The sequence below is a fragment of the Phodopus roborovskii genome, unplaced genomic scaffold (genome assembly GCF_943737965.1).
Source record: "Phodopus roborovskii unplaced genomic scaffold, PHOROB, whole genome shotgun sequence".
NCBI classification, from domain to species: Eukaryota; Metazoa; Chordata; class Mammalia; order Rodentia; family Cricetidae; genus Phodopus; species Phodopus roborovskii.
The window spans coordinates 7,752,945-7,769,367 of record NW_026126469.1 but is presented as its reverse complement, the minus strand read 5'-3'; the positions used below and the strand labels follow the sequence as shown (position 1 = coordinate 7,769,367).

General features: G+C 41.9%; 1 protein-coding gene across 1 annotated transcript in view; it reads left to right on the top strand.

Moving 5' to 3' along the window:
• Ehhadh (enoyl-CoA hydratase and 3-hydroxyacyl CoA dehydrogenase) overlaps positions 1-16,423 on the top strand; it is a 32,741-nt gene that overhangs the window by 1,900 nt on the left and 14,418 nt on the right. The window contains exons 2-4 of the mRNA XM_051191190.1: positions 6,159-6,262; positions 12,605-12,774; positions 15,237-15,348. Of these exons, the coding sequence (XP_051047147.1) occupies positions 6,159-6,262; positions 12,605-12,774; positions 15,237-15,348 (386 nt within the window). The remainder of the gene's footprint in view (positions 1-6,158; positions 6,263-12,604; positions 12,775-15,236; positions 15,349-16,423) is intronic.

The window sequence follows — 16,423 nt, the reverse complement described above, 5'->3', positions numbered from 1 at the left end:
TGTTTTCACAGAGAAAGCATAAGCAATATGATTCCTTATCCATTTGGGATGTTCATGTGCTGATATGTAGGGTTACTAGATAGAAGATTCTGCCGAGTTTTCTGTTTATTGGGAGGTGATGGGGAGATTTCTCAGCCTCATCCACAGCCCTTCTGGTCCTGTCAGGTATGCTCCTGGCATTTTACCTGCTCAGACTCTCCCCAGCCTGGAGAAACGTAAATGCCTAACTCAAGAAGTGGCATGGGTTAAATGAAATGCAGATTGTAAATGACTTCACACTTCTGGTCCTCCTTGTAACTCTGAGCAGCCTGTAGTCAGTCCCCTATAGTGGCCTCCTTTCTCAACTCTGCTTCAGCCTTGTGCAGATTTCTGCTCTTAGACCCTGCACATTCCCATCTGTTTTACTGTGAACTTGAACTTCATGTAAACTATTTACCAACTTTAACAGCTTCCTTGGGTTTGTTGTTGTTGTTTGTTTTTTTAACTGTAATTTTTTTGCCTCCCTTCTTTATTTCTTCCTTTCTTTCTTTCTCTCTTTCTTTCTAAATTTATTCAGGAAGCTATCTCTTTCTATATAAATGAGGTATGGTAACTTGTCTAATTCTCCTTCTCCCCAATTAATGAAAATCCATCATTGCTGGAGTCATGTATCCCTCCATTTTGGGAAAGTAAAGTTTCTTCCTAACTACATAACATGGCTGATTACTGAGCCTGTCTCACAGAGTGGTGGTTTTCAACATTTTTTATTACTATAAGTCTCCTAGTGAAAAATCTCTTATTTTTAAATTAAGTACATAAAATTTGAAGATGCATACATGCATGCACAATGTAGAACTGAGAGAATTTTCTGAAACCTAGCCTATCCTCACATGTTATAGATTCTGGAATGTTCTAGTGTTACTTCTGTTTCTTTATTTGGAAAAAAAAAGAGCTGATGGTAGATCTCAATTTGATATGGTAAGCTTTGGAATATGTAACAACAGCAAAAAATTCCAGTAGGAAAATCAAGCAATGGTCAAGGAAAGCTGAAGGGTTAAGGCAGCACTCACAAAATGCTATCTTGGGGTATTTTTTTTTTTTTTTTTGCCATTTTTTTTTTATATATAGGGGTGGTGTCCAAGCATGCATGTTCAAGTGTACATGTGTATGTATATTTACACCCGTGTGCCCATGTATGAATATGGAAGCCGGTAGTTGCCATCAAGTCTTCCTTGATGGCTCCCCACCTCATTCATCAAAGCAGAGTCTCTCTATTGAACTCAGAGCTCACCAACAATAGGCCTAGTTTAGTTAGCTAGCTTGCTCCAAGGATCCTACCTCTTGGCCACCACACCCATCCAGTGTTTCCATAGGTTCTGGTCTCCAGCCCTCATACTTGCTGCTCTGTGGCAAGTACTTTAAATACTGTGCTATTTTCTCAGCCAATGAATGTTGTCATCATCTGAACTCCACTTACCCATCTGGCATTGTAAGCAGAGGAAGTGCTTTCTTGGCTTGCTGGAAACTCTCAGTTGATTGAATTTAATAGAACGTTATCCATTACAGCCATTTTCCTTTTACTGTTCATGAGTTTTTTTTAAAAGTCTACAAGAACACAGATAAAAGAGGAAGATTGGATTGGAATGGGAGAAGTCCCTGTCTTCTCCCAGCCCTGACTAAGGTGATTCTGGCTCAATTTGAGACTCTTAGAAACAGCCAGTCCTTTGTATCCCTGAGCTCATATCAGCCAACTATGGCTAGAAATGTCCTTTAATCCAGGATGCTTAGGTCTCTGTCACACACACACCCACCTTTTTTTTCTTAAATAAAAACTATTAACAAGGCCAGGCATTGGTGGTGCATGCCTTTAATCCCAGCACTTGGGAGGCAGAGGCAAGCAGATCTCTGTGAGTTCGAGACCAGCCTGGTCTACAGAGCTAGTTCCAGAACAGCCTCAAAAGCCACAGAGAAACCCTGTCTCGAAAAAACCAAAGGCAGAAAAAAACTGTTAACAAGTATTCCAATGTTATGGGGATTACAAATGGTCTAGAAGTATAATTTATATGTATAACAAGACTTTTGCATTAAGTACTTGAATGCATGAGGAATTCCCACATATACCAAGGAGCATTTACATGAAACTTTTGGACTTGTATATATTATGTAGTGCTTTTTAAATTTATTTCATTATCAGATTGGGTTTCCACTTAGCCAGTGGAAAGTTAGAAGTTCTGTTTGAACTAGGTTAAAGGGTGAAAAGTAACTAGGGGAAAGGTAACTATCATACAAAGACAAGCATCCCCTGTATTCCCTGAGGTCATATATCTTTCTAGAAATTGGTTCTTCAATGACCTTCCCTTTGACAGCTAATTCACTAAGTATACAGATAACCCACTTAAAACAAAACAACCACTTTTATTTTCTTTCCTTCCTTCCTCCCTCCTTAACTCTTATATTTCGCGCACACGCATGTGTGTGTGTGTGTGTGTGTGTGTGTGTGTGTGTGTGTGTATGAGGTTACTTCTTCCTAGCTAAGTGAGATATGCTGATTAGAATAACTTTGATTTTTTAGAAGTAGTTTAACACCTTCATTGCTAGACTAGCCGGCCATATTTGCTTCTCTTCACCAGTGTCAGCCCTGTTTCTAAGTGCACAGTATCGAGGATTCTAGCCCTGCCTCTGAAACACTGACTTTGGCTTCTTCTGTAATTAACACAGTAAGAAATTTCATGTCTTACATTGGAACTGAAGACACAGATTCATAATTGAAAACTTAGGTTTTGAAGCCAAACTTACCCCTAGAGTTTACTTGGGCATGTTCATTTGTGTTTCTGTTTTTGTAAAAATACTGATAGTGTTCAGAAGAGGCACAACTTGATAAGCTACGGTATTTTTTTTTAAATCTAATTTGTTGGTTTTTAAGAGATAGGGTTTCTCTATGTAATATCCCTGGCTGTCCTGGAACTAGCTTTGTAGACCACGCTGGCTTCGAACTCACAGAGATCCGCTTGCCTCTGCCTCCCAAGTTCTGGGCTTTAAAGGTGTGTGCCACCACTACCCGGCTGTATTTCTTTTTAACAGTTGAAAATGAAAAGCCAGCTGTAGTCAAAGAACTTGAAACATGCAGTGAGCACTCAGGAAATGTCCCCTGCTTTTGCCCCCCCACTCAGCGGGCACCCCTCTCCTGGCTCTGTCCCCACTCACTCAGCGGGCACCCCTCTCCTGGCTCTGTCCCCACTCAGCGGGCACCCCTCTCCTGGCTCTGTCCCCACTCAGCGGACACCCCTCTCCTGGCTCTGTCCCCACTCACTCAGTGGGCACCCCTCTCCTGGCTCTGTCCCCACTCACTCAGCGGGCACCCCTTTCCTGGCTCTGTCCCCACTCAGCGGGCACCCCTCTCCTGGCTCTGTCCTCTCCTCTGGCAGTGTGGTGGGGAAGGACACACTCCTAGCTGCTGGGGTCTTTCCATTGCTGCAGATGTGGTCTCTCCTGAGCCCCCTGAATCTTTGAAGCTGGAGACTTCCTCAGTGAACACCAGAGAGGCTTGGCCCCATGTCTAATAATTACCTTTTCCCTAGTCTCGGTTTTCCTCTTAAACTGGAGAAAACCAAACAAAGCCACTTTCTTTTTCCAGTTTTTCCTATTTATGAATTTCTCCCCAAATTACCAAGAACATAAATAAAAGTGGAGAGGCTAGATATTATGTAACAGTTCTCAAGCTGTGTCATGATCTGACTGCTAATTAACCAGTCAAAAGTCAGGGGGTTTATTTCCTTTCCTCCGGGTTCAAGGGTAAACAGTAACTGGGGGAAAGGTAACTAATAAACATGCTTACTGGACTCATTTCGGTATTTACCCAGAGAAATAGTTTAAATCTTTCATTGAGTCTAGCCAGTCTCGTGTGTTTGAGTTCGGGTGGGTGTTGGCGTTGTGTAGAGTTGGCTCCTGGTTGCTTATCAGGCCTGGCCCTGGCAACAGTGGCTTCCATTCCCTCTCCCAATCCCTGCTCTCCCCTCCTCTGCAATCCATGTAGTTAAAAATACAATGTTTTACTTTAGAACTGAAGACATGCACACTAATGCATTACTGAAACCACAGTTTTGGGAAACAAAGGCATATTTAGAGGTTAGTTTGGACTGTCTATTTTCTTTTCTGTTGGGGGAATATTGGTTTATAAGCCTCAAACTTGATTTGATGAACTTAGATTGTAATTTTTAAAAACTGTTCACAAGGAAACACCTGATATGACCAAAGATGAAGCATTTGCATTGCATTAAGGAAAAGCTGTTTATTCCTGCAGACTCCTTCATCTTTTTCTACTCCTCATACCCCGCCACCACCACCCCATGGCCATTCCCAGCTCCTATATCTAGTAGCAATGTTTTCCCTATAGCAGCTCATTCTTTGTCTTTATTCTGGCTTTTTGAGTGTTTCAGTTTTACCCAGAACATACATGACAAGAGAGGTGTGGTTGGAACGGGAAATGCTAGCCTCTTCTGGAGGCACCAACTGAAGTGATTTGGTGGAGGCCGATATTTCATTGTTGTTTGAGGGATTGGTGGTGGTGTTTGCTTTGGATTTTTGGAGCAAGACCTCACTCTGTAATTCAGGTTGACCTTGAATTTGTAATAATCCTCCTGCCTCAAGCATCCAAATGCTGAGATTACAGATGTGAGCTACCACTGGCTGCCATTCTTTACCTGGAAGGAAAATACTATGGCCTTCTGTATCCCTGGGTGTCCCATATGCCATTCAGCCAACACAGATAAAAACAAACAAACAACAAAAAGTAACCACACCCAGGGTGAGGCCCTGATAAACATGGAGGTGTCCCCTCCATTTATGCATAATCACCTTTCCCAGTATATTTCCAGTTCTGAGTAGTCTAGAGATGGCAGTAGCCATAGGCTTCATGCAGCCAATCAGCTCTCTTCCTACAGTAGACCTCCACATGTGGAGATGTTCATAAACTATAGTGGGACACCCACATCAACTGCATGTGCCTGTGACCTAATGGCTCAGAATCTGTTTCCAGGATAGGATTCCATTTCTAATTAACCAGTCAAGGTCAAAGGTTAAAGGGTAGAAATAAGGAGGTAAAAGATAACTACCCTGTAAAGGGAAAAGCCCTGCCTTTCTTCCCTGAGGACTTTGCTATTCTGTTGCAAGGTGTTTTCTTACCGTTTATGTTAAGAAGGGGATTTACCACATTGTAGCTTGTTCACCAAGTGAAATACATTCCCAGTTTTTCTTTCTTTTGTACTTTTGCTCTTTCTTGTTTTTAATTTTTGTGGGGAATTATCTTTCTAGCTTATTGAGTCCCTCCCCATTTTTTTTTTAAAGACAAGATCTCAGTGTGTAGCCCTGATGGCCTCAGACCCACAGAGATCCACTAGCTTCTGACTCTCAAGTGCTGAGAGGTGAGAGCTTCCACCATTGCACCACTGAGCTATTATTTAAATAATTCTGTTTCTCTCATTCCCTAAAGTATTATAAATCCTTAATTGCAAATTTCTTTCTATTCCAGTTGAAGTCTAGGGTGTCTGGAGAAACAGGGTATTTTTACATCTTCCCCCAGAAGAATGTCTTTCTCATCTCCAAAACTACCACCCTCATAAGAGGTGACCCTGTATTTTCCCTAGGAACTACAAACACACATATACAAATGCATAGCTGAAAATCATGTTTCTTGAAATCAAAACCTAACCTCATATGTTTGGCATGTCTTTCTTTTCTTCTTTTACTTATGTTCTTTTTTTCTTTTTGAAAATTGAGCACATTTGATTTACTAAACTTTAGGTCTTTTCTGTTTGGGTTTCTTGTTTTTGGTTTTTCAAGACAGGATTTCTCTGTATTGCTTTGGAGCCTGTCCTGGAACTAGCTCTGTAGACCAGGCTGGCCTCGAACTCAGAGATCTGCCTGCCTCTGCCTCCCAAGTGCTGGGATTAAAGGCATGTGCCATCAAAGTATTACCTGGTCCACAACTGACTGTTGTGGGGTGTCTGTTTGAGAAGATAGAGACAGGTAGCTTAGAAGAGAGAAGACAGTAGACATTTCACAATGGTGAGAATCTATATTGTTTTATCCATCACTAGCAAAGGAAATCTGTAAGATCATAGAAATTTAATTTTGACTAATCTGCTTTTCTTTCTTTCTTTTCTTTTTTTTTTTTTTTTTAGCCCAGCTGTTCTCAGCGGAATAAGAGAGGGCCTTCAGAAAGCCGGGTCAGACTACACGATTAAAGCCATAGTGATCTGTGGAGCAAATGGCAGCTTCTGTGCAGGTAACTGCTGTCTCTGTCCACATCTTTCCCATCACCTCTAGAATTATGCCCAGAATACAGGCAACAGTTTGTCAGCTGCCCCTGTGGGTAATGAACGGGGACAGCAGCGTGGAAGTGAGAAGCATCACTGGTGAAGGGACACCTCTCTCAAGAGAGACCTAGACAGGACTGTGGCCTTTGTCTCTTTTATGTGGACTGGACTCATTTTATTCCAGTCGTGAGGGCCAATAGCTGCTGCCATAAACTTGCTGTGTGTCTGCTCTGCGTGTGTCCCTTCTCCCTGTGTGAGCTTGGGCCCATCTCTTTCATAGCCTTACCTTATTTTCTCTGCTTATAGAACAGGGGCCATAGTTTGTAGCTGAATGATGTTGTCTGGGTTTAAATGAGATACCCTGACTGAGCAGTCTTGTCAGTGTCCGTACCCAGAACAAGTTCAGGAAACATTGCCATTCTATTCCTGGAGTCATGAAGTGAAGTTCATGTTCCTTTGGGCAGCCCTTCCCTGGAGGGACCACAATACTGCTCTCCTGCATGGCAATGCACAACTTAGCCAAAGTATCTGAAGTGTTGAATCATTTGCTGTAGTTTGTGGTACCTCTTCTTTCCCTGCCCTGAAAATGAACACTTTGACAGAAGTCACATGGAAATGAGGGCCGTGGGGATCCGCCTGACCACAGGTATTTGGTGTTTGTAAATGGTAACCTGAAAATACACTGATGCTAGAGTCAGGATAAAAACAATATAAAAGTATCCACCATGATACTCACAGCTTGCCTTTCCTGGTCAACACTATGGAGATTGTTTACTAATTTAAAAAAGTGCCAATGATCTCATATATATTGTAATGTTCAGCAAATCCAAGTGAAGAAGGCCAAGGTAAAGACAGATTAAAATAATGCATTGACTTTCAGCCAGCTATGAAATGGCTTTCTCACTAGAATCCAAAGCTTGAACACCCACAGTGATGATCTGAGCCCCAAAGGGGGCTCAGAATTATCGAGAACTCAATTTTCTGTGTGATGATGAGGTGAAAATTGGAATGTTATCCTGGGCTGAAATTTTTTGCATTTAGCGAAGTATCAGAAATGAGCCAGTTTGATTAGCAGAGGTGTGCAGGATGGTGCATCTCTAAATAGCAAAAGGTGCCCTCTTGAACACATTGGCAACATTTACAAAAATAGGTTGGTAACTGGAGCATACAATCTTGGGGTGTAGCTGGGCAGTGGTGGTGTACCCCTTTAATCCCAGCACTCGGGAGGCAGAAGCAGGTGGATTTTTGTGAGTTCCAGGACAGCCAGAGCTATTACACAGAGAAACTCTATCTCAAATATATATATATATATATATATATATATATATATATATATATATATTTATGGGAGTATAGTTCAGTGGTGGGGTTCAGTGCTTTGTGGTTTCAAGGCCCTGGGTACATTCCCAAGGAACACAGAGCTCATCTCTGTAAACTCCTGTTAGAATTCTTCCAGCCAGATTGCAAACCAACAGCAAAAACACAAGCAGAGCTTCTTGTTTGTCTGAAAACTGAATTCCTTTTTAATCCTTGAGTCAGACATACATTATCAAGAATACAGCGACTAAACAACAATAAAAAACATCTGACCTGGGGGAGGTGTTAGCAGGAAATTTATAGCTTTAAAGGGTTATTCTAGAGAAGAAAAAGCCTGAACCACAATAAGCTAAGCACTGAACACTGCAGCTGACAAAATAAACAGTAACATGTGACCAAATAAAGAAGACAAAAACTTAGCCAAACAGCAAGCAGACATAACTCAAAGGAACAACAATGTGATGTTGGTGAGGTTTTTGTTTTGTTTGTTTTGATGAAAGTAATGAAAGCTTGAGAAACCTGTGAAGAAATTGGTCAAAGAGAGTGCGGGGTGGGGGGGGGGGGGAGCCTAGAGAGATAGCTGAACAGTTAAGAACACTAGCTGCTCTTCCAGAGGACCAGGGTTCAATCCCCAGTACCTACATGTTGTCTCACAACTGTAACTCCAGTTCCAGGGGTCTGGCACCCTCACACAGACATGCATGCAAGATGCTCATAAACATAAGATAAAATTAAAATTAAGGAAGAGAGAGAAAGCAAAACCAATGCATTTGAAAGCTGTGAAAGTTGGTGGTACACTCCTATAGCCTCAGCACTCGAGGCCAGCCTGGGCTACATACTACTCTCTGGGCCAGTTCAGGTTACACAGAGAGACTGCCTCAAAAGAAAAGAGCTGGAAGGTGAGGAGACGGGCCACAAAACAAAAACAAAACAAAACACCACCCAGCATGGCATAGTCACTGCAGTCACAAACTCTCAGCAGCTACAGCCACCAATACTGGACCTGAGCAAGACTAGGTCTTTCCTTAGGCAGTTGTGGCTGGGGAGGGGCACTTGGGTCCCTGACACTCCCATTGAACTGTTGACTCCTGGTAGATGCTGGGAGACGGGGAGTCAGTGTCTTCAGTCGATAATGGTACACAGATGGCTCTAGATAAACTCAGTGGGCCATAAAGCAAAACACAAAGACATGATTGTGGGAAAGGGATTCTGTAGTGAATGGATGTTGGCGGGGACAGAGACATAAGAGAGGGTGGGGATAAGAGTAATCACAGTGCGTCTTATATATGTATGAAATTTGTCAAACAACATATTTTTTTAATTTTTTAAATAACAGCTGAAAAATAAAACAGGTAATATTGAAGATACTAGAAACATGTATTAGGAAAATGTATATCTACTAAAATTGACTCAAGGAGAAGCAAGGCCCAAACTGTTGTGTAACCATTACAGAGCTGGATGTGATGTTATGGGTCTGTAATCTCAACTGAGGAGTAGAGGTCCCCTAAACTATACAGAGAGTGTCCCATAGCCTGAGCTAGCTACATTAGCAGCACTGTGCCTCAAAAAGGACAATAAATAAATTCAATTAGCAATCAGAAAACTCATAAAGTAAATTCTAGGCCCTGCTGGCAAACTCTCTTACAAATTCAAATATAATGCTACTCCAAGTCTATGAAAACATTTTAGGAAGGAGATAGAAGGGACCTGGAACCTTCTTTGGATAAGTCTCCTGAGGCTGCTGTAACAACTTTCCATAAACTGTTTTTCTTTCTTCCTTCCTTCCTTCCTTCCTTCCTTCCTTCCTTCCTTCCTTTCTTTCTTTTTTTTTTTTTTTTTGTTTTTTTCTTTCACTGGCTCACTGGGAACTCTCTATACAGACCAGGCTGGCCTCTTGAGTGTCTATAATCTATTTTAAAATACTAGAGGTTTCCTGTTCCTCAGTTCTGGAGGCTGGAATCTTGTGATGTGACACCAGAAGCCCCTCTTCCTCTGGGGTTTAGGGAGAAGACTTTTGTGTCCTTTTTTCCCTTCTGGCTTCCTGTGGCTGGCACTGTCAATCTTTGCCTTGGAAGAATTACCTCCTACTCTCTGTCTTCACATGAGTTCTTCCCATATTGAAGTTCCCTGATCTTAGCTAGCTCCCCATTGCCAAGTACTGCATATTTTCCTTTTTAAGAAAGATTCATTACTTTCATTTTATGCTTATGAATGTTTTTGCAGTGTGTATGTTTATACCATGTACATGCAATGCCAGCAGGAGGGCATTGGATCCCCTAGAACTTAAGCTAAGAGATGGTGATGCAATGCCATGTGGAACTGAACCAAAGTCCTCTTGAAGAGCAGCCAGTGCTCTTAACTGCTGAGTCATCTCTCCAGCCCCTGTATCACTTCTTCTGAACTTGAGCAAAGGCTCTGCTTCCAAGTCAGATGATATTCACAGATAGTCTGTGGATGTTGGAGCACAGTACCTGCCTCAGTTTGTGCTGATGCTAGTCTGAGCTTAAACCACTATCCAATCAGGGTGCTGTGAGCTGTTACCCAATCAGGGCAGATCAGGTACTGGATCAGGACAGTGTGATCAGTCAAAAGGATAGACCAACCCTAACTTGCTGTTATCTAACAGGACCTCCTGTTATATAAAAGATGTAACAGCCACTTTTGTCTTAGACTATGAATGCTAAAACACTCTATCAGTGCTATTTATTACAGTAGAAGATTAAAAAGGACAATGACATGAGTATTTCAAGAGATGCAGAGGAAATTATATTCAACAACATGAAGACAAGAATCCTTGCTGAAGATGTTTACCAGATCCACAACAAGCAAGTAAATGCTGAGTTGGGAGCTTTCCTCATGGGAGGAAGAGAAGGCTGAGCTCCACCCTTTTGGATTCAGACCCTTTGCCAGCCTACTGAACTAGAGAAATAAATCAATGGTGTAGGGGTTGTGAAAAAATATTTTAAAAAATCATTATCCAAAGATACAGTAATATTTGCAGGAATAGCAAAAGCATTCATCAGAAATACATTGTAATTAAGAAGGGCATCAAGGCCCAGTGGTGGTGGTGCACCTTTAATCCCAGCACTCTGGAGGCAGAGGCAGGCAGATCTCAGTGAGTTTGCGGCCAGTCTGGTCTACAGAGCTAGTTCCAGGACAGCCAGAGCTGTTACACAGAGAAACTCTGTCTTGAAAAACAAACAAACAAACAAACAAACAACAACACAAAACAAACAAAAAAGGAATCTAATAAAACTTCTAGACATTAAACCATTACCCAAAATTTAATTTTTTTCTCCAAGAAACGAAATGTCTACATCCTTACCTTTGGTTTCTGTGAAGTTTGTAACCACACTGTTAACTGTGATTAAAAGGCTACAGTGAGATGTGGGCTTTGTAGCTTGGCTGCCTGGGTTGGAATCTTTATTCCATGAGTAATTGTGATTTTATTTAATTGCTGTCTCTGCCAACCAGTTTAATACCTCAAAACTTGAAGTTTTTACTGGTGATGCAAAGGGTCACACTACATAAGCGAGTTGGCAGAAACTTAAAGGCGACAGCATGTGGGGCCATGGAGTGCGTGCCTGGTGTATTCACAGGATGCTGATGAGGAGCAGCCAGAGAAGAGGGGAAAGAAGTAGATAATATGCTTAACACAAAATTATTCTTTCCAGTTTAAACTCTTTGCAGTCCTGTGGCCTAAACGAGCTTTTGTATGCTATACCAGCATTCTGCAATCGAACTGTACTCTCAGCTCCGGAAAGATTCATTTTTAAGTTTATACCAGAGCTTACTGATATCATAGAATAGATGATACCGTAGAAACACTAAGAATTACTGACTGTCTTGTGTCCTCCGTGTTAGAAAGACACACTCAAGTGACATTCAAGTCACCGAAGCTAGCATTGAGATGGAAAGGTTAAATATCACAGTCAGGCCACAAATCCATTTATATATTTGTGGGAGGACTTAGGATTCAGCAGTCTCATATCTGTGTGATATTAGGCAGTCCTTTGTTTTTGTTGTTGTTTGTACAGGTTTTCCATTTTCATAATTCCTATATCAATTTTATAATCCAGAAAGACAAGCTATGTTAATTTTATAACTCATAAGAGATCTATCAGGGGAAGAAGAGACAGCTCAGTGGCTAAGAGCACTGGCTGCCCTTACAGAGGTCCTGGGTTTGATTCCTGCTCATATTGGGATGGGATGACCACTCACAACCCTCTGTTAACACCAGTTCCTGGGAATTTTTCACCCTCTTCTGGCTTCTACAAGCACGCAGGCATGTGGCACAGATAACACACAAGCAAAATTCCCAAACCCATAAAATAAAAATAAATAAGTCATTTAAAAATGCTTTCAGAGCCAGGCATTAGTGGTGCACACCTTTGATCCCAGCACTCGGTAGGCAGAGGCAGGCCGATTTTTGAGTTCAAGGCCAGCCTGGTTCCAGGACAGGCTCCAAAGCAATACAGAGAAACCCTGTCTCAAAAGACCAAATAAATAAATAAATAAATAAATAAATAAATAAATAAATAAATAAATAAATAAATTTAAAGATGCTTTCAGGGAATGAGTACATACTAAGTTGCTTACTGACATAAATGGTAAGAAATCTGCATTTAACTGTGTCATTTACACTGTAATGGTTTTTGCTTTCAGTGAGGAAAGGGTGGCATTCTTAAAAACTAGGCTGGTAGACAGCAAGAGGCACTGACTCTTAGAATGACAGACTGAGGAAAGAATCTAGTTCTTTTTCTGAGCTCTTAATTTTCTCCAAAGTTGGGGCTGCTAGCTACCAAATGGGAACACAGAAATTGGAAGATTATATGGTTCCCAGTAAAGGTTTGATTTTTCTCTCCTTCCCTTCTACCTACAGTTCAATGATGCAGCGCCTCTCAGCCCCAAGGCATCCTAGCCTTCTAAGTCCTGCCAGGTGTTAGTGACAAGGCCCCATCATCTGAACCATGTCTTCTTGTCTGTGACTGTAGGTGCTGATATTCACAGCTTCAGCTCTCCATCTCCTGGCCTCCGACTGGGGGAGGTGGTGGACGAAATGCAGAGATGCAAGAAGCCGGTGGTGGCTGCTATCCAAGGGGTAGCTCTTGGAGGGGGACTGGAGCTGGCGTTGGGCTGTCACTATCGGATTGCCAATGCTCAGGTAAGAGAGTTCCAGGGCTGGGGTTAGAATGGGTTTGTCTTCAGTGAAAACTGTAAGGTGGGCCAGGCCTGAGGCTCATGGATTTGAACAGCTGACTTACTGGTGATGACAGGCGATGGCTCTTGCATCTCGGGTACTGGGGCTTGGATGTTTGCTTTGCCTAGATTCTGGATCTGTTACCTCTAATTGTATTGCTCTAGACAATCTTTGTAGGAATACGCTAAAGTTTTCTCTTGGTTCCTATCTCACCTTGGTATAGGATTCTATCCTCTCCCCTGGTTCTTGAACCTTATCCTAAGCATTCAAAGCTGCTGTATAGCATAGAGACAAGATGTGTTCATCATGTGCAGCTTGAGTTTCTGGGTCAGCATAAAGACCCTCACCAAGAATTTTATCTTGGGGAGCTTTATAACCTTTCTTTAAGTCCTGAAGTTCAAGAGCTTTTGCTTATTCCTTTCATAATCTAGGCGAATACTCATAGAATCCTTAGTTTATGAGAATGTGAATCCACCATACAAACAGGTGCTTTGGCCCTTAAAGATCAGATCTACACATTCAGATGAATGGGTCCTGTATACAGCCAACATTGACTGTAACGACTATGACATTGAAGCTTGAGTAGGAGAAGTGATATTCAAAAATTTGAGAAGACATCAAGATACCAGATGTCTTAACTTCAGTGACACGGAAGTTTGGGTAGGAGAAACGATCTCCAAAGGTTTTGAAAAGACATAAAAATACCAGATATTTTAATTGTGGTAGAATAGGACTTCTAAGAAGAAATTATGGGCAAGGCATTTCTAGACAACTCTGCATTTTGACTGGTTGTGATTTCCTTCATTGGTCTTCATCTGTTACAAAGAGAAGTTTCTGTGATGAGAGGTGAGAACTACACTTATGTGGATATAAGGACAAATGTGTACAAAATAGTTAGGAATTATGCTGTTTAGTAAAGTAGTGATCATAGGTTCACCTATGACTTCACTAGCCCTGGGTAGCAAGGCAACCCTTTTGATTTCCCTTTTGTTGAGCAGGCCTTAAATTCAATAGAGAGCTATTGGTTGACATGGAGATGTGGGTGTCACTACTGTACCCATAATGTTTGTTATGGTTCTTGGCACCATAGCTGGTGCTTCCCTCCCTTGGAACTTGTATTACCACGAAAGCTGGCCGTCAGGGAGGGGGCCTTCAGGTCAATTCCAGCTCCACAGCCTCTGGGCCCAGGGTCTGAAGTGCATGGTGTCTTCAGCAATAGGGATGTTCCTTCCACCTCTGGGAGACAACCAAAGGTAACCACAATGTTTTGTAGTTTTTTGACACTCCTAATGAACTCAAGCAGGGACTTCTCATGTCTGGTATTGGGTTTCTGTTAAACTCTCTGTGACTCTTATAGGTATCATTGTCAGCCCAGATGGGAAAATACCACTTAAACTATATATGTACACGTAGTGTTATGTGTAAGTTTTGATAGAGAGATAATGGCATGACTTATGACTTTTTCAGACATTGTGTGTGCGCGAGCGTGTGTGTGTTGGCATTTGACCTGCATGTGTGTCTGTGTGAAGGAGTCAGATCCACAGGGATTGGTGGTACAGACAGTTGTGAGCGACCATGTGGTGCTGAGAATTGAACCCTGGTCCTTTGGATGAGCAGCCAGTGCCTTAACTGCTGAGCCTCTTTTTCAGACATCTTTACTGTTAGTTTATTCTTCTCCCTCTTTATTCTGTTTTTTTTTTTTAATCTCCTACCCACTTACTAATTTAAACTCCCCACTTTTCATATTTCCCCCTTTGAAGCACTTGAAGCCCAGTCTTCCCCTCTCTATTGAAAAGTATGGAATGCTTCATAAAGGTGTGTCACTCTTGGCGGCTCCCATGCTAATCAGCCCGTATTCTTCCAGTTTGGGCACATGTGCTGCCAAAATGAGCACCTGCTGCTTTTGTTATATTCACTCTGGCAGGCATCACATGTGTTTCATTGTAGCTTACATTTACATCCCCAATAGCTAATGATACCAAGCATCATTTGCCACTTGTATCCTTTCTTTGGGGCGTTGTTTATTCAGATAATCAGCCCATTATTAGTTTGTTGTCCTTTTACTGTTAAATTGTGAGCTTTCTTTGTAGAGTGGAGATACAGGAAGTTGTGTATGGTTCTCTTCCAGCTTATGGGTTTTGTCTTCATATTCTGATGCTTGCAGGGACCCTGAAAATGCAAAGGCTACTTTGTTATCTGAGAGGGGTACTTATAGAGTCAGAGAAAGAAGTATGCCCAAGCAAGGACATTTGAAAACAGCACAGCTCTGCTAGTAATGTTGCAGAGGCAGCAGACACTGTGTGCCCTCTGCAGACTGTTGCTGATTTCAATGAAGCTGTTTCTAATGGTGTGGGAAGTTCTGGGCACCCCATGATCTCATCACATTGTTTCACCATGGTGGCCTTTCTGCTTTTAATGTCTTGCAGGCTCGTGTTGGCTTTCCAGAGGTCACGCTGGGGATTCTTCCTGGTGCCAGAGGGACCCAGCTTCTCCCCAGACTTATTGGGGTCCCTATTGCCCTCGACTTAATTACCTCAGGTCAGTAGAAACCTCGCTTGTGATTTGGATCAATGTGGAGAATGGGGCCAGTCTGTTCTTGGTCACTTACTGCCCACACAGGTTCTAAAGAGCCTATTTTAATTCCTCTGACTCTAAATTTTGTCATCTGTAAAATGGAGACAGTAATTTGCTTGAGCACATCCCAAATGTTTCCAAAAAAACCCCTTGTGATTGCCTTCTGAAGGAAAAGTGCATGCAAAGAGCCCCTCTGTTTGGGATCACGTTGTGGTTTGTGTTATTCACATGCTACATATTCATATAGGAGCATACAAATCAGATGTCATTTATAAATTTGAATATCTGAGGCTGTGGGTATAACTCAGTTGATAGTGTGTTTGTCCACCATAGTTGGTTCCTTGGCAATGCATAAAACCAGATGTAATGACTGGTAAGTATAAAATCTAGCACTTAGGAGGCAGAATGAGGAAGATGTAGAGTTCAGGCTCATCTTCAGCTATATAGTGTGTTCAGGGCCAGCCTTAGCTCTATGGGAGAGAGGGAGGGAGGGAAAGAAGAAGGGAGGGAAGAAGAGAGAGGTATAATATCCAAAATAATTAAAACTAGATTTTTCAATTTTCAAGTTTAGGTACCAATGATTGAATTATTCACTTTCAAGGTATTAAGATAGTAGTTTAAGTGAAAGTTTTTCTTTTTGAATGGGGAATATGAAACAACCACTTGACTTTCAGTTGAGGTGAGGTTGGGAGATAGGACATGTACAAGTATATATTCCAAACAAGTGTGGTTCATTATGAGCCTGTGGGAGGTCTTTCCAGTAACACACATGAGAGGGTGATGGGAAGATTGTGTAAGTTACCACACCGAGCTGAGACATAGTGCAAGCTCCCTATCCATCAGCTCTAGCCTGATATTGCTGTTTCTGCCTTTTGAAGGAAAGATTGTGTAGGTTCCCACAGTGAGCTTAAAGACTGCTCACACACAGTACAAGCTCCCTATCCATCAGCTCTAGCCTGATATCACTGTGTCTGTTTCTAAGACTAAGATGAGGTTCCCACTTGCAGACAAGGTTTTAAATTCAGTTATTTTAACAAAA